We start from the raw sequence: 21,542 nt of genomic DNA, 5'->3' as shown, positions 1-21,542 counted from the left end.
AGGGTCCTGGCTCCATCAGGAGGACTGAACTGATAGAAGTTTCCAGTGCTCAACACTGGTGCTTTTCATGAGCACAAGTTAAGGATATTTTTGGTAGGCACAGGGAGATTAAATGATTTGCCCAGAATCACAGGATGTTGAGCCGAAGCCGAGAATCGAAGCATGTTCCCCAGCTCCACAGCAGCTCTGGCCATTACAAAACATCCTCTCTCCACTTTATTGGTTAGTAGTTGGTTCTGTTCTAGGCGGCGCTAACAGGAGAAATGGGCTGGTGCAAGAAGCCTCTTGATGAGAGCCCTGGCACTTATTATTTGACAAATTACCCACTGAGTGGAATACTCCAATAATTATTATGGAGAGGACATCTTATAAAAGGTTGCTTTGAGTACTCAAGGATTGACCTACTTCGACTATGAGTAGTCCTGGACATTTAAATATTTACTCCAGGAAACTAACCCCTCCCCTCATGCCATATTTATGCCAGGTATGGTGCGGATCAACAGCTGCTATTGGTAAAGTAGGGATTGTGGGTCTAGTCCCATCCCCCGAAGAATGTTATGGCATTTGTGCTGAGGGTGCACTTCAGATTAGTGGTGTATTTGTCTGTTCTGCATCTGTGTTGCTTGTTTCAGAAAGGCGTAGTTATGTTATGTTATGTTATAGTGGATTTGTAGCGCGCACCGATACTCTCGAGTGTCCTGGCGCGGAGGTTGGCTGGGGTCAGAGCGAGAGGCACTTTAGAAGGCCTGACTGAACAGATGGGTTTTAAGATGTTTTTTAAAAAGTTGAAACTCTTGGATAAGTTGAAGATCTGGAGGGAGCGAATTCCAGGCCTCAGCTTTTTTTACCAGCGAGTGACTGGCCTCCCAAGCGAAAGCGCTGGATAATCATCCGGTGGAATGAAGCAGATCGCAGAGGGCGGTTCGGCACATAATGGGCAAACCGCTTCCTGAGGGAGGTGGGACCAGAGCCGTGAAGGGCACGGTGAGCCAGGATAATTGCTTTAAACTGTACTCGCTGGGCCACCGGCAGTCAGTGTAGTTCTCATAAATATTGTCGGGCGCTGGATCTCCTCGGAGTGTTGAAGAGGAGTCTTGCCGCGGCTCTATAATTTGGAGTTTACACAGAAGATAGCCGGGCAGGCCTATAAACAAAGCATTCGCATAGTCCCGCCTCAACAGGATCAGGGCACGGGCGATCGTCTCTTTGGCCACCCTCGGAAGCAATGGAAAGATTTTTCTGAGTGCCTTGAGGGTACCAAAGCAGACTCCCGTCAATTTTTTTACATGGTCAGCAAACCGTAAGTCCTTGCTGAACCATACCCCCAGATTTCTGTCCGGTTCATCCTCAGAGCGCAGGCTAGGGAAGTCGGGAGGCCATAGGCGATGTCTAAAATCCAAAGGAAACTGCCCATAAAGGAGGACCTCTGATTTATCCTCATTACATTTGAGAGAGGCTCGGGCCAGCCAACTAAATACTGACGTTAGGCACTTCTGAGCAGCATCAGTGGACAGGTCCGAGCCCCTCCAAGTAAATAGCAGCTGCGTATCATCAGCATACGCTATCACTTTGGCTCCCAGTTCCTCAGCCAGGTAGACCAGAGGGGTTAAGTATATGTTAAAAAGCAGGGTTGTGTTAATGGCAGGGTTGATGTCTAGGGGGATGAGAATTGTCAAGGGGGCCACTGCTCTGCTTTGAGGACAATATGTCCCCTGCTTGGTATTTCTCAAGTTTCATGACAGAACCTGGAAGCAGAGGCTGCTTAAAGACAAGTGAATCTCTAGAAGGGTGGATTATTTAGAGATTTGAGAAACACTGTAAGTGTGGGATGATATTTTCTAGATTCCCGCTGTGTTGGTATTTTGATCAACTTGTATTTTTTTTTAACGCATAAATGTGTTTTGTATTTTTGTGCTGGCTGTGTTTCAAACAACCACCTCAATTCTGTTTTTTCTCCTTTTGGGTAGATATTTGATTATATAACATTTAAACTGTGGTCCCACCACCTTTCAAAACAATGTTTGTAGCCCACAGTTCCTTACCAAGAAGGCCGCGCTATTCATTCCATATGGCAGAGGCTCCTCGCTGCTTCCATTGGCTGATCCGTTGAAAATACTGCTTTGAGGAGCTCCTATATAAAGAAAATCAGAAATAATGGCAAGAACATTAACCCGGCTGTTTTACATTCAGGTTCAAAGTTTTGGCTAGCTGTAAAGTCATTCACTACAGCGACAATGGGTCACATTTAGTAACATATAAACAATGCTCTAATTACATAGCATCTTTACCAGAGCTGCATTGGCGTATAGTCCATTTTAAATGTTTAGACATGAGTTTATTTACATTAAGGTGTCACTGCTTATAGAACCCCAACAACCTAGGGCCCCAGGAGCAGCACTTTGTTCCTTTGAGTGCCAGGGTTTACAAACTACTCATTATATTTGGGATTCTTTCCTCTATGCACGACACTGGGACAGATACAAGTTCAGCTGATAATTTCTGTTGAGCAAATAATGTAAGGATTTAAAGCACAAGATCCCTGTATTTTGTCCTCCGAAAGCCGAATCTTTACCCATGTACCATCTGGTCCTGGACTTCTATGGAGCGGGGAAGGGGTGGGGGGCAGTGATAGCACGTTATGAACATTTAAAGAGCAATAATAACAATAAAGAAGTTGTATACGTATTGTATGTATGTGAGCGAAAAGGAGGAGAGAAGAACATTCTCTCCTTATCTCTCACGCTAGCACAAGCTGTAACATATTATCACTCCTTTTTAATAACACAAGAGACAACTTATAGATAATTAGACGTGAGACGTGAGACGTGAGGGAAAGAGAGACTATCTAAAACATAAATGAAAATATGCTAGGTAAGCATTTGAGTGTGTGCAAGAAAATAGCGAAAAAGATTTATGTCACATGAACAATAAGATTTCGATGTATGTCGTTACTACGCATGCTTTTACAATGCATGCCTTTACCACGCAGGTTTTTAGAAGCAAGTCGTTACAACGACTTGCGTTGGGGGGTGCTGGATAGTGAATAGTTTAATTTACTATTCCAACTCCAGTCCCCGTGGATAGTAGGGACGGTTTTGGATAGTAAATTAAACTATCCCCTATCCTACAGCGCCCCTCAGCGCAAGTCGTTGTAACGACTTGCGTTGTAAAAGTTGCGTGGTAAAGGTACTGCGTGGTAAAAGTTGCGTTGTAAACGCTGTTCCCCATAAGATTTATAAGAATATTCACGTTATGAAGTCTTGAGTCCAGACTGGTAGTTTTAAAATCCTGCTACTTCTTCTATTGCCGAGCATTAATGACCGATGGAGCCGCAGACATATGCTGGGCTACATCTTGGATGCTGGATAAGAAACTAGAGTGTCATGGGCATTCTTTTCAGAATGGCACAGCTCTACTTCACTTACATTCCATCATTTTCCACTTACTTTTACTGCACTGTCCCCAGCTCCTTTGATCCACACAAGGCAGCAGAAACGTGGACTGACCTTTATGCCCATGGCTTGGTATATTCACTTTTACTTCAGCAACCAACTAAAGCTCTCGGGTCGGTGGCGTAGGAAGTGGGGTGTAGTGGGTGCGGGCTACCCTGGGTGTCATCACTTAATGGGGTAACAAAATGGCAAAAATATGTGTTTTACCATATTTTTGCTGCCATTTTGTCAAGCCGGGGGTGACAAGAAATTTTCCGCACTGGGTACCACGTGGCCTTGCTACGCCACTGTCCGGGGTTATGTGAGCTTGTTGACAGCATATCTACGTTTGCCTAAAGTGCCACGTGTAATATTTTCTGAGACCTTCCCATAGACCTTGGTGAATTTGTTGTTCTTGATTGCCTAATTATTCATCTGTGAGGGATACATATATGTGTTGGGAGCATGACACCTGAGGAAAAAGAACGGTGAAAACGCAAGGGTGAAATGAGAGGTACTACAGTAAGACCACTGGAGAAATGATATGAAGGAACCACTGGTCTTCTACAGGTCTACTGATTACAGCCGGCAGCCACTTTATTGTTGAGCTCCACCAAAGTATTACATTGAGGATAGTAGAGAGAAGCTCTTATTCCATGCTGATCTAAAGACTGGCATACCTTCTCCAAAGTAAATTTGATCATGGAAGTACAATTTCTGATGGGAAGCCTTCTATGTAGAAGACATCGATCTTTATTTCCGGTTCAGATTACAAACACAACTTTTCACGCGTTCCAAATAATCTATTAGAAGGCAAATTGCCAACTACTTGCAAAACCACATGTCACCATCTGCATAGACATGATTTCACATGTAGGATACTCAACCTGCACACGCTTCATTGGTGAAATTTGGGGAATGGTGGAGCAAATTGGCCCCCCATTCTAAATTTGACTTCACTATGGGCCATATGTATCAAGGACCCAATTTGCGATTCTGTAATAGCGATTTTTAAGAAATCGCTATTTCAGAATCGCAAAATGCTATGTATCAAGAAAAACAATTTTTTTGAGCGATTTCTTGATATTCCTTAATTGCGAATTCTCAAATTGCGAATTCGCAATTAAGGAATACTTTCCCATTCATTTCTATGGGCCAGGAGGCCCATAGGAAGGAATGGGAATTTTTTCTCAATTTGCGAATTCGCAATTTGCTAATCGCAAATTGAGAATAATTTCAAGGGTGCAGGGGTGTTCAAAGGACACCCTGTTGCACCCCTGAAATAAGCAGTGGGTGCACATGTGTTGCACATACATGCCCTAAGGGCATGTATGTGCGTCACATGGCACTTTGAAAAATGCAAAAATGTGCATTTTTCAAGGAATTCGCAACTCACGACCAACCAGAAGTTGGTGGTAATTTGCGATTCCTTAAGGCCATTTAGCAAATTGTTTTGCCTTCTTACATTGCATTTAAGGAATCGCAAAATTGGCTATTCCTTAAATGCAATCGCAAAATAAGGATTCGCAAATTTTGCGATTCCTTATTTTGCATTGGATTTTCCTTCATACATATCATTTTGCGAATTCCCATTCGCAAAGGTCGAAATTCTGTGAATTTCGGCCTTTGCGAATGCGAATTTCAATGATACATATGGCCCAAAGTCTTTTCAGATAAAATACTTCTCAGGAATCTTTTAAGGCTCATCAGCAGAATTTTCCAGCTGCAATTAGGCTGGGAGGGAATTATAACCAGTCAGAAGGTATGTGAGAGACCTTTTTTGCGCTAGTGTTATGAGCATATAATGGAGAGGAAAATTTATCAATAGATATTATTCTCTATTTCAGCCATATTGATACCAATTCAAAGATTGAAAAGTAGGCCTGGGGCTTTCCCCAGTACATGTACCATGTCGAATGCACATGGGTCTTGTACACCTGATATATCTCTGAATATCATTCACCCCCGGATATTTGTTTTTCCTTTACTATCCATTCCATACACCAACAACCCGCTTTCAACTGATATGGTGACCCCCCATTATTGATTAACCTAATGTTTTTCAGACACTGAATTGGGATGAGGGACCTTCTCTAAAACATATTTTTTGTCTGCAATTTATTATCCACCCTCACTCTCACATGTCCACTGCACTGATTCATTCATTATACAAATGAGGCTGTTGAAAGAACCTATTAGTCACATCATTTTTGCTGTTACATTGAGGCCCGAAGGACTTTGGGCTCACTCTGTGTTTTCTGTATATGTTTTCCAGCCCTGAGAAAGTCGCAGGGGTCTTGTCCCAATCGACGAAACACGTGTTGGCTGAAGTCAGAACAAGAAAAGAAATATTAAATCATATATTTCACTGTATTTGTCTTTGATTTTGAAATATTGGCATGTTATAATCTTTTTGTTGGTGTGCAAGGGCTTAACACTAAATTGTATAGATCGGCTGATCTAAATAGGGAGGGATTGGATGATTACCTCCACCCTGAGCACCCATAACTGAAAATATAGAGTAACAAGATATAAACCGTAATTTGTGAGCGCCACTTCTATCCGGGGTTTAATCATCCCAATAAGCATTTACTAGATTTAAAAGACTACTGTGAGGCTTTTTTGGGTGGATTGTTGTGCAGGAGGCAACTTATTAGATGTCTAAGGGCTTTGTTGTTGGCTTGGCGAGCATGGCGAGGGGCTGCTTTCTCTTCATGCTGAGGACCCCAAAGAGCAGCGTCTTATTGGACTGCTGTACTATTTAAATACATAGGTGTGTGCCGATACTACTCTGGCCACCCCACCTATTATAACTGTAGTAGGATGTTTAACAAATTGCTTCTTTTCATAGCCTCTTAAAATTCACCCAGCTTCTCACCACAGCCCCTGCCCAATGGGGGCATATGCCAAAACATTATCTTGTTTTCAAAGCTTAGGTGATGAAAAACAAAGATTTTTTTTTCATTTAGGCTTTTAGCAAAGACTATTGGTGTCTCCAAGGTTGGTGCTGAAAGCACTAGGGGTATTATGCACTATTTTCTGGCTGCAAAATACTGGTAGCATTTTTCAAGCAGTACTTTTGTGTCCAGGAAAGATTTTTAAGAACCAATCTATATACGAATAGGTCAGTTCTTAAAAATCCGAATTCTAGTGGGTCAGAATCTGACCCAACTCAAGCATATAAGGTAGGTTGCAAATTGTCACCCACTACAATTCATTGCCATCACAGGGATCGTGGCCTGCTTAGGTCAGCACACCACCATGTCTGTGTTTTTTAAAAGCAGCTCATTTTTTTACTTAAAAGAAAATACGGCCAGATTCATCAAGCCGAAAACGGCTCGCAAAGGACCAGATTCTGAGAATCTGGCCCTTTGCGAGCGCTATTTTTGCATTTGGGATTCATCATCCCAAATGCAAAAATCGCATTTTTAGAAATCGCATATTTGCGAATAATTGCATTTAAGGAATCTCAATTAGAGATTCCTTAAATGCAATTCAAGAAGCATTTAAAAATTGCGAAATCGCTATTTTTGGCCGCTATTTACCGCGAAGTCTGACTTCGTGGTATATAGCGAAAACTGAGAAAAATGCACTTTTGGGCATTTTTCTCAGTTGTATGTTACACACACACATGTCCTTTGGACATGTGTGTGCGCAACATCAGTCTACATATTCATTTCAGGGGTGCTACAGGGTGTCTTTTGGACACCCCTGGCACCCTTGAAATCGCATCCTTATTTGAGATTAGCAAATTGCTAATCGCAAATAAGGAATAACTCCCCATTCATTCCTATGGGCCTAAAGGCCCATAGGAATGAATGGGGAGTTATTCCTTATTTGCGATTAGCAATTTGCTAATCTCAAATAAGGAATGTGTAGGAATCGCAATTTATTTAGCGATTCCTACATGAATCCCGTTTTGCAAGTCCTTAATAGCGATTCCTTAATAATCGCTATTAAGGACTCGCAAAACGGGACAATGATGAATCTAGCTGATAGACTGTTAAAAGAAAAAAACGTTTAAAAATTTTTTTGAGAGTACCTACCCCTAAACGTGTTTTTTAATCATTCACAAAAGAGAACTGGTCCCTTGGGGACAGCATTCCATTTGCAAACGTGTTACCACTATCCTTTTTTTATTTCAGTTTTACGTAGCGCAAACTCGACCCAAAGGTATCAGGGGGATTTACATGAGCACTAGTTGCATTACAGACGGACACAAAATATGAATGTTTTGTGACCAGATTTCAGTTACAAAACATTAATACATACCATAAGGAATCAGTATGTTTTCCAAAACCTAACGAGAGATTCAGTAGCCTGTTACCAAATCACTAAATGAGTTTAGTACATTCAAAAAACACATTTACTGGTCGCAAACCCTGTGACTTACTGAACTGCAGGGCTTGCAACAAGTAAATGCGTTCACTCATCTGGTCCTAAGTCACAGTATTCCATTTTATGGATTGTTGTCCAGTAGAAGCAAAAAAGGGAGAAGGTGGATTTACCTTGCCTTGTATGTTCGAAATGTGTGCACACGAACACTAAAAGGTTTGCTCTGATACGTTAATGGTGTTAAACATGTAAAAGTATGTAACGGATTAAACCCAAATGAAAAAAAAAACAGTTGATAGACAGAATGCAGAACAATGTCATACATTCACCCCAGTACAGAGATCAGGGACTAAACCCACCCAGCAATGGGAAGTGCATATGTCATTAATACTTATAGAGCGCACGATTATCCTAGGGTGTCCTGGTGCTAAGTACTGATTGCCTGAGAAACATAGCATGAGCCTAATAGTAAGAGAAGAGCCGTGTCTTAAGGCCCCTGCGAAAAGAAATTAAATCTGGAGCATTTCTAAGTTGGAACGGAAGTTCATTCCAGGCTTTAGCTGCACAATAAACAAAGCTTTTCCCTCCCCAGTTAGTTTTTTTTAAAAAGGGGGGGATGTCTGAACGAGTTTAGATCCAGTGGATCTCAAGGTCCTCCCTGGAGTATACCAAGAGAATGTCTTCCTCATGAAATCCGGACCAATACCGGTGACCGCCTTAAAGACAATAGACATCGCTTTAAAGCGTGATCTTAACGGAATTGGAAGCCAGTGAAGTTTTTTAAGATCTCCCTTGACCGAGGTAAACCTAGATGTTCCGGTCAGCACTCTAGCTGCTGCGTTCCGGACCAATTGCAACCTGTTCATATGTTGTTTTTGAACATTAAGATATAGACTGTTACAATAGTCGAGACGCGACATTATGAGTGCTGTCACCACCGTCCTGAGATTTTCTTTGGTCTGGGAGACCCTTATTTCCTTAATAATTCTGAGGACCATAAAACATGCTGAAGTCACCATGTTAACTTGGTCTGCCATGGTGAGTTTGTTATCCACGATGATCCCCAGATTCTTGGCTTTCCTTAATGGTTCAGGACACAAACCCAAATCCTCCGGCCACCAATCCGGTGTCCAGACCAAAGAGTTGATACCAAATTTCAAAACCTCGGTCTAACCCGAGTTTAGTTTTAAGCAATTGGAGTACATCCAAGCTGAAATAGAGCCCATACACTCATGGAAACGCTCACCCGCCTTCTTCTCCGCTTCCTCCGTCAGCAACAGCACAATTTGAGTGTCGTCAGCATAGGAGGTGAGCTGGAAGCCGAAGGATCTTATGATACCGGCCAGAGGTGCTACATGGATATTAAGAAGTGTCGGGCTGAGTGCCGAGCCCTGTGGCACCCCACATGGAAGGGTAAAAGGTTCTGAGATGTTTCCGTTAAGGTCAAATGTTTGAGACCTATCTGATAGGAATGATCCCAACAATTCCCAAGCTGAACCATTTACTCCTATATCCGATAGCCGGTTCAACAGTACCTTATGGTAAACAGTATCAAAGGCTGCAGATAGGTCCAATAGGATTAGTATGGCATATCCTCCCTTATCCACGGCCTCTCTGATTTCCTACAATGATTTTAATAAAGCCAGTTCTGTGCTATGAAAGGCTCTGAACCCATATTGTGATGGGTCTAAGATGTTATTGATCAGCAGAAAATCGCTCAGTTGCCTATTCATTTCTTTTTCTAGCAATTTCGCTGGCAGCGGAAGCCTAGAGATAGGTCCTTAGGGTCTAATGACTGTTTTTTCAAAAGTGGCAGCACAGAGACTGTTTTCCATAATTTGGGAAAAATGCCAGAGGATAGAACTGCATTGAGCAAAGGTGTAAGTGCAGTTTCTATCAAGTCAGGGATTTGCTTAATGATCCACACAGGACAGGGGTCACTGGGTGCGCCAGATTTAATTAGATCCAGCAGTTTGATAGTATCTAGTCTTTCCAGAGGGGGAGAATGAATCCCATAATTTCTCAGGGACGGCCCTGCAGTCCCCATCATTCCTGTTGGGGTTATTCTGCGTATTATTAATCGAATCCACTAGAGAGGAAACAATTATTTCTATTTTTTCTTTAAAAAACCCTGCAATCTTGTCGCAGAATTCTAGATCACCCTGGATTTTAGCAGTATTGGGGCTGGATAATTTGATAATGGTCTTAAAAAGTTCCTTAGAATTAGATTCAGCCTTAGATATTTGCAGAGAAAAATACTCCTTTTTTGCTGCTAGAAGCATTTGTTTGTAACCAGAAATACAGATTTTATATTCTTCTTTATCCGATTCCGCGTAATGTTTACGCCATGTCCTTTCAGCATATGTACAGGCCAGTTTTTTAGTCCTAAGCTCATCTGAATACCTAGGAGCGGCTCGTTTAGGTATCCATTTTTTACAAGGAACTAGCTGATCGCAAGCATTAGAAAGCCAGTTGTTATATGAAATCGCTGCCTCCTCCACATCTACCGGAGGTTGGTGCATAGTACTTTTAAGAACCGATTCAAGGCTCTCCACATCCAGCTTACCCCAAGCTCTGGTAGTGACCTCTTTAGCAAGTGTCATGCTCGCAGGGTGGGCTAAGAAGTTATTCAGTTCAAATTTAATCGCACAGTGATCCGACCATGAAATCGAAAGCACTGAAACGCTAACTAACTCTTTACTATTAGAGTAAATGCCATCCAGGGTGTGACCTTTATCATGAGTAGGGGGTATCACCAATTGTTTGAGACCTCCCAATCCCATGATTTGCTCCAGCCTGGACCTATCGGGGTCTTCAACAATTTCAAGATGAAAATTAAAATCCCCCAATACGTGAAGGTTTCTAGGCGCACCCCTCTTCTACCAACGAGCCCAGAGAGTCTAAGAACTCGCTTTTGGGACCCAGAGGCTGGTATATTAATATACCTTTAAAAGGTTTATACATAGTGGAATAGATGTTAAAAGCTAATGCCTCACACCCCGAATTAGAGACCCCAACAAAGTTAGGGTTGAGAGACTTGTGGTAGATAATAGCAAGCCCTCCCCCTTTTCTTAATGGTCGGTCGAGCCTATGGCAGTAAATATCAGGCGGTGTAGCCTTTACCAAGTCTGGACTCCCAGAACAGTTCAGTCGGCCTACTGGGGAGGGGTTGTTCATAATGCCACTAACAATAGAAAAGAGGGCTTCAGACATATTTGGGGAGTTGAAGATTTTAGGTGATAAAAGCGCCATGTTAGCTTTTTCATTGGTAAATGTAATTCAGTTTTGACCATTCAGTTTTTAAGGCTCTTTTCATACCCACGTCGCCTAGGATGCTAAATACAGTGTGAGGAGCCAAGTCAAGTCAAGCAAGCAAGCTTTATTCGACGATTGTCATAAAAGCATACAGTACATTTAAATGTGTATAAGATATATACAAAATGAATAAATATTCTTTAAATTGGATAAAAATAACTTAATAAAGCATTACAAATATACTCTTGCACATTGTTTTAACAGGGAACTTTTGGCAACCATGATATAAAATGAATCTGGTAACAGTTTACTTCTGATGGTCCATGCCCACCCCAGAAATTTTGCCACAGCTACGTATACAGTCATGTTTGTACAAGTACAAATTATTCTAACTGCAGCCAATCCACTGCTAGTGCCCAATGCCCTACACATTGGATCGAGCCAGAACCGCCGTGGGGCCGCATACGCTGGGCATTCAAACAATAGGTGGCCAATAGATTCCGAGAGGGCCGGGCAACCTGGGCAAGAAGCTTTAACCCTCCCAGACCATCTGTTAGTAAACGCCCTTACAGGCAGGCTCCCAATTCTCAATTGGAAGTATAGTTTACGGTCCAGGGGCTTTGTAATGACATCCCAGAAAGCTTCCAGGTTTGGACCCTCTTTGATGGCCATGAACATACCACTCAAGGAACAGGGATCGGTATTCCTAAAGAGTTTAAGGGCCACAGACTTCCAATACAGATCCTTGAGAGCCTTTTTGGGGGGGAACCTGGCATTTGCTGGGTCCTCCCACAATTCCCTTAGGCCTAGTTCACACAGAATACTCCGGATGTGCACTAGCCACTTAATTTTATGGGAATGGCCATTGTTGATTATATCCAACAATCCCTTGGTATAGGTTGCCAATTCCGGCGTAGTCCAAATCCGCCTCCAGTATAAAATTGGGCGTAAAGATGCAATAAGAGCTATAGGAGACAACCCAAGATCACAAAAAAGGGGATTCAAAGGGGTGCTCTGTGGTAGTTTTATTAAGTTCCTTAAAAAAGAATTTTCTGAGACTGACATCCCCCTGAGGTTCTCATAGCCCCAAATTTCCACTCCATACAGGGCGGAACTAACCACTTTACCCTTATAAACCGTTAGTACAGGGGCAATCTGTTTAGTAAGGGACCTCGAGTGTTCCAGGCTCAGGGCTCCTGTGAGCTGCCGATGTTTCAATGTAGCCAGCTCGGTCTGCTGCTTCCAGCTTAAATCATCCTGGATACACATACCCAGATAACTAAAAGCCTGGACCCTCTCCAGAGGACGGTTATTCATAGTGACGGTACCCTTAAAAGCTTTTGGAGCATTAAAAGACATAAACTTAGATTTAAGTACATTAACTTCTAATCCTCTAGCGGAGCAGAATTTGTCAAAAAGCACCAGCGCCTTCTGCAACCCGCTAGGGGTTTTTGCTACTATAAGACAATCGTCTGCGAACATTAAAATCGGAACTTTTGCTCCTGCAAGGATAGGGGCATCAACATTAGAATCAATTAACATTCTAACCACATCATTAATATATAAGGAAAATAAAGTTGGGGCCAGGACACAGCCCTGTCGTACTCCAGTTTCAACAGGAAACTGAGTAGTAACATTACCGGGGCTTCCCCACCTAATCTGGGCATAATTTTGCTCAAGTTTTTTTACTAATGAGAGGAGAGGCCCAGGTAAGCCCATATCTTTAAGAACTTTCCACAGGATAGAGCGAGGGACCAAGTCAAATGCCGCTCTTAAATCTATGAACGCAGCGTATAAGCTGCCACGTCCAAATATCACAGTCTTCCAGTACAGCATAGCAAAATGAAATACCTGGTCGACTGTGCTAATGGAGGTTCTGAATCCTGCCTGTAAGTTGGACAAGATGTTATGATCCCGTTCCCATACCAGTATTTTGTTAAGGATCAGCCTGCCAAAGATTTTTTGGGAAGTGTCAATCAGGCTGATTGGACGGTAGTTTCCGGGCAAAGATTTGTCCCCTTTTTTGAAAACAGGTATGATTTCAGCCCCATTCCATGAATGCGGTATAGGAGCACCCTTGGTGACCATATTTGACAAAAGGACTATGTAGGGACCCCAAGAATCTCTATCCTGCAAGAATAGATCCGCAGGAATGCCATCAATACCTGGCGCTCTACCAGGGACCACCAAGTCTAAGGCACATTCCACATCCTTCAATGTAAATGCATCTTCCATGAAGGGTGTGAAAGGTACCTCCATAAGTGAGTTTGTGGCGTCACCCTTCGCAAAGTGTGGTTTAAAGTATGATACCCATTTGTCCTGGGGAACCCAATTCTGCGGCTTGTCCGGGTTGCCATCCACACCCCACTTATAGATGTTCCAGAACCTTTGCAAGTCTTTATGGGTTCCTGCCTCCTTTAAATCATTCCACCTTTGCTCGTCCCTTTTGCGTTTGGCTTTTGAGACGGCATTTTTGTACGTTGCCCTGGCCAGTTGGATGTTCTGGCTTGACCCAGTTTTGATTGCTCTGCCCGGATCCAAAAAGGCCTGCCTACAATCCCCAGAGTACCATCTTAGTGGCTTAGGTGTACGGGAACCATTTAACTTGCAGGGCCTAACAAAATAGCTTTTTAAATCATCAAAAAAGGCCTCGTGAATCTTAGTTGCCTCTTTTAATGATAGGGGCAGTTTATCCTCTTTAAGTAATGCCTCTAGGTCACATGTTGCTTGAACAAGCTTGCTAGATATAGTCAACACTCTCTTGATTTGTTAAAACTTTGGAGCATCGGACGTGGCGCATATCATTTGATACAACAGTGTCAATGGAAGAAGTAGCACCCAACTCCACCTTGAGATGGGCTGGAGATTTCCAATAGGCGAGAGTCATACACAAGGGGTTGTGATCGCTCTCTGCCTTTTCAATAACGAGCATATCTTGGAGATATCTCCATAGACCCAGACTGACCAAGATGTAGTCAATTCTACTCACACGGGGGCCATTCTTAAAGGTGTGTTTTCCCCGGCCTTATCACCCACAGTCCTGCCATTTGTTGATCTTAGACCTTTATTAAGACAAATAGAGTTAATTTGGATCACTACTTCTGTCCATCTTTTGATTGGTTCGAGATCGAGTTTGGGTACCCCCCACTCCCTATCTTCGTCGTCCGATATGTTCCAGTTATCATTTAAAAGAGGTTCAAAGGTTACATTAAAATCTCCCCCTACAATTACATTGGAATGGGCAGAGTGAGATTCCAGCATGTCTTCCAAAAGTGCCTTAACTACAGATTTCTTCCCGCCAGTGCTGCGAGCATATACATTAAAAATATGGATGGGCTCTTTATTAGAGAACTCGAGTCTTAGAACCTGTAAATCCATGTGATTAGTAGATATGGCTTTGATTTTTATAGCAAGATCCTGTCTGACCCATATTGTCAGGCCTCCAGATGGGCGGCCTCTCCCACCCTTCTCTGCTGGGATACTATAATTCAAGTAGCCAGGAAAGTGCAGTGGATCTAATAACCAGGTTTCCTGAAATAAGCATATTTCATTCTGATTAATAAAAGTTGCCCACTCCGGTGATTCAATTTTGGATTTCAAACCAGCTATGTTCCATGAGAGAACCGATCCGGATTTGTCAATAGTAGGCACAGTGCCGTCAATATGAGCTTCCTCTGCGTTAGTGAGTGGGATAATAGGCGTCGGTGACATGCACGCCAGTGTGGGAGGTATTTTAAGAGAGTCGTCCAAGGCATTAATTGAATCCTGCCCAATAGTTTCATCATTATTTTGCTCACTGTGTGCTACTATAGGTACTTGCAACTTTAGTCAGTCATTACAATCTAAGCTTGAACTTGCCATGTGGGTGCCTTTATCGTGGTTTCTACTATCAGTTAGCCAGTTTGGGGGAGGAGCTGATCTCATCTGTATCCTAGAATAATCCGGAGAACAACATCTAAATTCTAAATTTAATAACTCTCCAGCTATTGTAGGGTTTTTAAAAATTAATTTGATACAATCGTATGCATCTCCTTGAAAAGAGAGCCTTACTGCACGGAGAATATCCTCCCTAATGACTGACCTACATCCTCTTACATACCTAATCCAGTGTATTGCTTTATTGGTAAGGACTTCAGATGTTTTGTTGTCCCTTCCAATAGGCAACTTGGGTATAATAATCAAGTACACTGGTGGGAGTTTACTTGGGTAGGAGTTGTGTGATTGAACATTAGTGCTCGTTAAAACAGGTCCTGTTCCCTGTCGGCTACCAACAACTTTCAGTTCAGCCTGTCTTTCTCTAGGGGTACACTTGCTTCCCGGTTTCTTTAGTGTACTGCTTGGTGGAATTGCGGGCACTGTAGCACGACTTTGGAATTTAGGTTTAACTTGGGTTACTTGGGTTACTCCCCTCCCTGCCCTAACCACCTCGTAAAACGAGGGGCTAGTAACTAGGGGGGGGGGGCAACCGGAGGGGTCAGTGATGAACAGATATTCCCTGTGCAACCAGTTGCGCTTGGGAGATTTGCCCCGAAGATTTAATTTGCGTAGAGCCACATAAGCCTTCGCCAGAGTGTGCCCTCATGTTGTTAATTACAATATTCAGTTGATCGATCTTAGATTGCATGCTTTCCACCAGGTCACACAGATGTTTTACAACTGTAATCAAAGGGGTGTTATTTGATTCAGCTATCCGGGACACCTCTAGGGCAGTAGACACACTATTAATACTTTCTGTTAGGAGGGAATTCAGATGCATATACTTCCGGCCCATTTACGGAATAGATATTTTCGACATGGGCTAAAACAGAAAACCTATTGCTACAGGGCAGGGTAATTGTATCTTCAGGACTCTGTAGGGGAGCTGCAGTCGGTTGAGTCTGATGTAAATTAGATTCACCCCACAGTGTTAGAGTTGCACCCAATTTTACTCCGACAGTAGATTTACTTAAAAACATTTCTAGAATAACTGTTGCCCCCTTCTTCTGAATCCTTCCTTCAAAAACACCCTCATTACTACCACCCTCTGAGGCCCTCACTCCATCATTATGGTCAGTTGTTAACAAGTCAGCACAGTCTTGAACCAGTTCATCAATCCTGTCCATTACACAATTTCCTCCCGCATGAGGCACACGTTTTTTAGACGGCTTGCACTTTCGCTTCTTGGCTTGTTTTACTCCCTTAGACGACACGCCAGCGATTTCGCCAAGATCCTCAGTAGATTTCCTTTTCCCCATTCTTATGCAAATAGTAGTAAGCTGCGAAAGGTATGAGGAGTGTAAAGTACAATACCTTTGGCTGAACGAATCAAGGGGGGTGGCCCAGCCCTGCCTCCTCCTGTCACAGACTGTCCCGCCCTTGTCCCGGGCTTATCCCGGCGCCGCCCGTGCGCAGTCCCGCGACGCGGGAGAATCAGCTTCCTCTTAGGCGCCTCCGGGCGCGAAAGCAGCTGGTAGGCAGCTTCCCGGTCCAGCAAGGGCTGCTGGGTGTTGTAGTTTGGCTCTTCCCGCTCGGCAACCGCGATGACCAGAGCGGCAGCGGGGGAGAGCAGCGGTGTCTGCGGGGTCCGGGTGAAGTGGTCGAGGATGTCTGTAATTGTCCCCAAAGTTGCCAGGAGCTCCCGCTACACCGAGGAATCAGCTTCCTCTTATGCGCCTCCGGGCGCGAAAGCAGCTGGTAGGCGGCGTCCCGGTCCAGCAAGGGCTGCTGGGTGTTGTAGTTTGGCTCTCCCCGCTCGGCGACCGCGATGACCAGAGCGGCAGCGGGGGAGAGAAGCGGTGTCTGCAGAGTCCAGGTGAAGTGGTCGAGGATGTCTGTAATTGCCCCCAAAGTTTCCACAAAGTTGTGAGGAGCATTTGAGGACCACGGGTCCTCAGAAAAGCACCCACACAGAAAGGACGGACCCATTTGCCCTTGATCCTATTTTTTGGGAGATAAAATCGAACATGGCGTCAAATTGAAAGCAGCAACTATAAAGTACATTTTCGGGGTCAGAATCCTCAGAAACAGGCTCTGATAGCAGATGTTGTGCCAGGACCTCAGCCATCCCATTCATGCAGTTAACACATTCAAAACAAGGCACAAGGTATAAATTGCCCTATGCGCTTTCTCAGAAGAAAGAGGAAGAGAAGAGGAGAGCTCAATGGCCAGTCAGGAGGGGTTTGACAGAGTGGAGTATTGGTGCAAATAATATCCAAAGTAGCAAGAAACTTGTGATTGGAAAGGAAGATGCTCTGAGAGATAATCAGAGGTACATCAAATAAGGAGAAAAGGGGCAAATCTAAATGTTCAAAATGGGTATTGAAATCTCCCAGATCCACTGTATAAGAAACATTAGCCGAGACCTGGGAAAGGACTGAAGCCAGCAGTCGATTGCCCTATCAGGACACTATGTCTTGCGCGTAGTAATAATGAGGAATACTGTTATAAAAAATATCAGGCATGTCGACAGAGAACCACATATCCTCAGAGGAACAATATAAACGTTTTAGTCCATCACCAAATTCTTAATATCATAGCAATTTTCAACAGTGGAATGATTGAACATTAATAGACAATCATGAGAAAACAACGAAAGAGAAGGGATAAAGGACATGGTGTTAGTCCTTTAAAGACAGCAAGCGTTGAGGTTCTCGTGGTTCTGAAATTGAGACATTGAAAGGGAGAAAACAAATTTAGCAGTTATGACTATATTGCAATGTAGACAGGCATTTGACTAACAGGTCAATTGGTAAACTGGCAGCAAAACTGGGTTTTGGGTGTGTGCAGTACGGTCGTGGATGGTCACAGACTGACTTATTTTTTGGCATGCTTTTGATATGCCCGCTGTGCATGCCTGCTGTGAGGACGTCTATGGGTTGACTTAAAAATCCATCCAATTACATATGATTTGCCCTGGAATAACTAGTGAATTACCCACACCAAAATGGAACTATATTAAATAAAATGAACTGCATGTTTCTGAAATTAAAATTAAAATATATATTTGCACCTAAAAAAACAATATTTGTATTATGAAATTCAATCAGAAATTATCGGTTTTTAATTCAAAATTTCAAAATAGGGCAGTAAAATATTTATAACTAAACTATACATTTTTATTTTGATATTTTTTAACATTAGATTATGTTCATTTATATTTTTGGATATTTGAAAGAATTTAATGTTACATTATTTACCAATGTTCTATTACGATTATTATTTTTTATTCAATACCTCCATTATATTCTACGGGTGGGAATTGCAGTCCCAGTGGTAGCCCATGTGTGGTGGAGGATTTACTATTATGTTTTTTTTTTACTACTAACTAAAATAACTCAAAAGTGTAATTTGATTAAACAGACTCACATTGTTTAACCAAAGATATATGTCACAGATGGACAACAGTTATTCTATGTGCAGTGCCTTCCTCGTGAGCCCTGTATTAAAAGTAATGAATGTTAAGTGGAATTAATTCAAACAATTCCTATCATTATGATGTGTCCAAAACGTATTTAGAAGCACCATTATTACTGTGTAATTATTACACCATTCCTCCTATATCTACTTTTATTTATAATTCATAAGAAGTTACCTCACCTTTGGCACAAATACACATTTTAACAACTAACTTGGAATAAAATATTCTGCACTGAGGCAAAACGTGTGCGTTGCAAGCCGAGACTCAAGATGTACAAAAAAAACATAGGTTTAATTCAACATATCTTGTCGTCGGTGGCTATGTCACCAAATTCACATCTGTAGAGTTGGAGCGCCCCCTAGAGGGCAACGGTTTGTTTCAAGATGTTCCTACACGATAAATAGTATAACTCATAGAAACAGTTCCAAATCTAAATTCATTCCCCTGGGCAATTTTCTGGATTAATTTTGCTTATTTTCTTCTCTAGCGAATTTCACTGCAAGCTCCTCTAATACCATTTGCAAGAAATCTGAAATAGTTCACATTTTATCATGTAACTTTACAAAATGTGCTGCTGTTGCAAATTTAAGGTCTGAGTTTCTTATTAAACTAAGATACTTTAAAATTCTCTGCTCCAGGGGATGCATTGTGTTGCCTGCATACAGTTTTCATCAGTAGCATGTAATGACATAACTGATTTAAGTGGATGAACATTTCAAACTACTACTCGGATAATTCATTTTTAAACTACACCCGTCGGCAAATTCAGGCTTTCGATTACTTGCGTTTCTGCAGGCTTTGCAGTGACTACAGTTAAACAAGCATTGGCAAACGTAATAGTGACGGCCTGTAATGGCCTCCATAAGAGCTACTGGCTTACCCAATGCTTGTGGGCGCACAGGCAGCTATCTTACCCGCACTTTATTATTGGTCAACCATTCCAAGGTCGCCAAAGTGTTAAAAACAATGCACCAGCCACCCTGGAACGATCAGTGAATTATAAAACAATTAAACAAACAATCAAATATGCATACTCTTTTGTGCACACACAAATAGACAGCCATCTTTGAAATCGTTTGGCATATTGTATTACGACTTTGCAATTCCTCAATGGCCAGTGCATTTAGAAGCAATGGGTCGACGATCCTGGAGCAGAGAATCAAGGATAAAATATGTAAAAATAACAAAAAACATTTAGCAGATAAAAACAACGATCTTTGAAAGTTTCATGAAATACTTTATGTAAACTTATAATAATAAAGTATGGTGAAAAAAGATTCTGCTAAGGCCACCCATACAAGCAGTGGGGAGAACTGCAGGCAAAGTGAGAGCCCAAGTAGCAAAGTGTGTGGACCTGCTGGGGGCCACCACTCATTTTTTAAAGCAAAATGTTTGTAAATAAAAATATTGAAGGAATGACTGTAGTATTGACTCAAAATTCCTGTCCAGGAATGAGACCTATCTATTAGGCAAATCTGCCTATTCACCAGGGGGATACCTGGAGGGGTTCCTAACATGCAAACACAATTTTGGTTATTACTTCACAGTGCCCAAAGCACCAAGGTCGATTGGTAGTGTATTCCCTACACTGGGGAAAATAAAAAGGGCAGCTTTCACTCCCCAGGGTTTCTAAAAAAATATTTTATAGGGACCCTGCTTATAGTTACATGACTCACCCTAGGAACAGCTAGGGGAGAACTTGGGGGTACCCAAAATGTAAAACTAAGGTAGATTATTACTTTTAAAGTGCCCATATCACCACCGTTGAGTTTGCAGTGAATTTACTTTTAAAAGCAGTGCTGCAACACAGGGCTGCTTTCAAAATGACCTCAGGCTCTCGGCAGTGCACACATGCAAGCGCAACAAAGGCTGCTGGCCTCTAAACTGCCACGCCCTATTATATACTAGGGACTTATAGGTAGCTTTCATCCCCTTGCTCTGTTATCTACTAGAAACTTATAAGGTCGGTCATGCATATTATAAGTGTACCTCAATGTATGTGTATGTGTTTAACATAGCACTGGCCTTGGGCTTGACAAGCAGAGCCCAGGGCACAATAAGAGTCAGCTACCCACATTGTCAGTCAGCATAAAAATTGGGGTGAACAGGCCAAAAAGGGTGACTTCCTAACAGATAGATAGATAGATAGATAGATAGATAGATAGATAGATAGATAGATAGATAGATAGACAGACAGACAGACAGACAGACAGACAGACAGACAGACAGACAGACAGATAGATAGATAGATAGATAGATAGATAGATAGATAGATAGATAGATAGATAGATAGATAGACAGACAGACAGACAGACAGACAGACAGACAGACAGACAGACAGATAGATAGATAGATAGATAGATAGATAGATAGATAGATAGATAGATAGATAGATAGATAGATAGATAGATAGATCCATAGATCGATAGATAGATAGATAGATAGATAGATAGATAGATAGATAGATAGATAGATAGATAGATAGATAGATAGATAGATAGATAGATAGATAGATAGATAGATAGATAGATAGATAGATAGATAGATAGATAGATAGATAGATAGATAGATTGCCCACAATGGTCCAAGCCAGCACCCAGGAAATCGAGTGCCTCATTTCTGAGGCCCAATCAGCACTTTTGCGCCCCCGGACGTTACTTTTTTGACGTTTCTGTGGTGTAATGTTCCATGGCATATTTATAAGGCCACATACAGCTCCTTTACATGGCTGTTCATGGCCTTATAAGTATTTGTCCCTTTCACGTAGAAAACGGCGTGAAATGGGCGTTCCATGGGTGTTGCTGTGAGTGTTCCCACGCAACACCCATGGAACCTGACACATTCTCAGATTTACGAGGCTTTGTAAAGCTGGGAATGCATCAGAATCTAACACCAAGGGTGGCGTTAGGGAGGCACAATGGATAGAAATAAAAACACTTCTAGTGCTTTCATTTTTCATGCAACACAGATAGAAAGAGGAAAGCTCCTGAATGGATTGATTTTGTGCAGGATTTCCTGCACATTATCAATCATCCCGCAACGCAGGCACACTTGCACCGTGTTGCAAAGGTGCCTGCATTGGCGCACGGCAGCCCATTGTGCACCAGCACAGGGGAAAAGGACAG

At 42.3% G+C, this 21,542-nt stretch overlaps 1 protein-coding gene across 1 annotated transcript in view; it reads right to left on the bottom strand.

Moving 5' to 3' along the window:
• LOC147728381 (uncharacterized) overlaps positions 1–21,542 on the bottom strand; it is a 301,676-nt gene that overhangs the window by 156,961 nt on the left and 123,173 nt on the right. Inside the window, exon 3 of the mRNA XM_086962165.1 lies at positions 2,043–2,131. Within this exon, the coding sequence (XP_086818291.1) occupies positions 2,043–2,131 (89 nt within the window). The remainder of the gene's footprint in view (positions 1–2,042; positions 2,132–21,542) is intronic.

This window comes from Lissotriton vulgaris, chromosome 3_1 (assembly GCF_964263255.1).
Source record: "Lissotriton vulgaris chromosome 3_1, aLisVul1.2, whole genome shotgun sequence".
Classification (NCBI taxonomy): Eukaryota; Metazoa; Chordata; class Amphibia; order Caudata; family Salamandridae; genus Lissotriton; species Lissotriton vulgaris.
The sequence above is the reverse complement of the archived record's forward strand: the minus strand, read 5'-3'. Positions and strand labels throughout refer to the sequence as shown.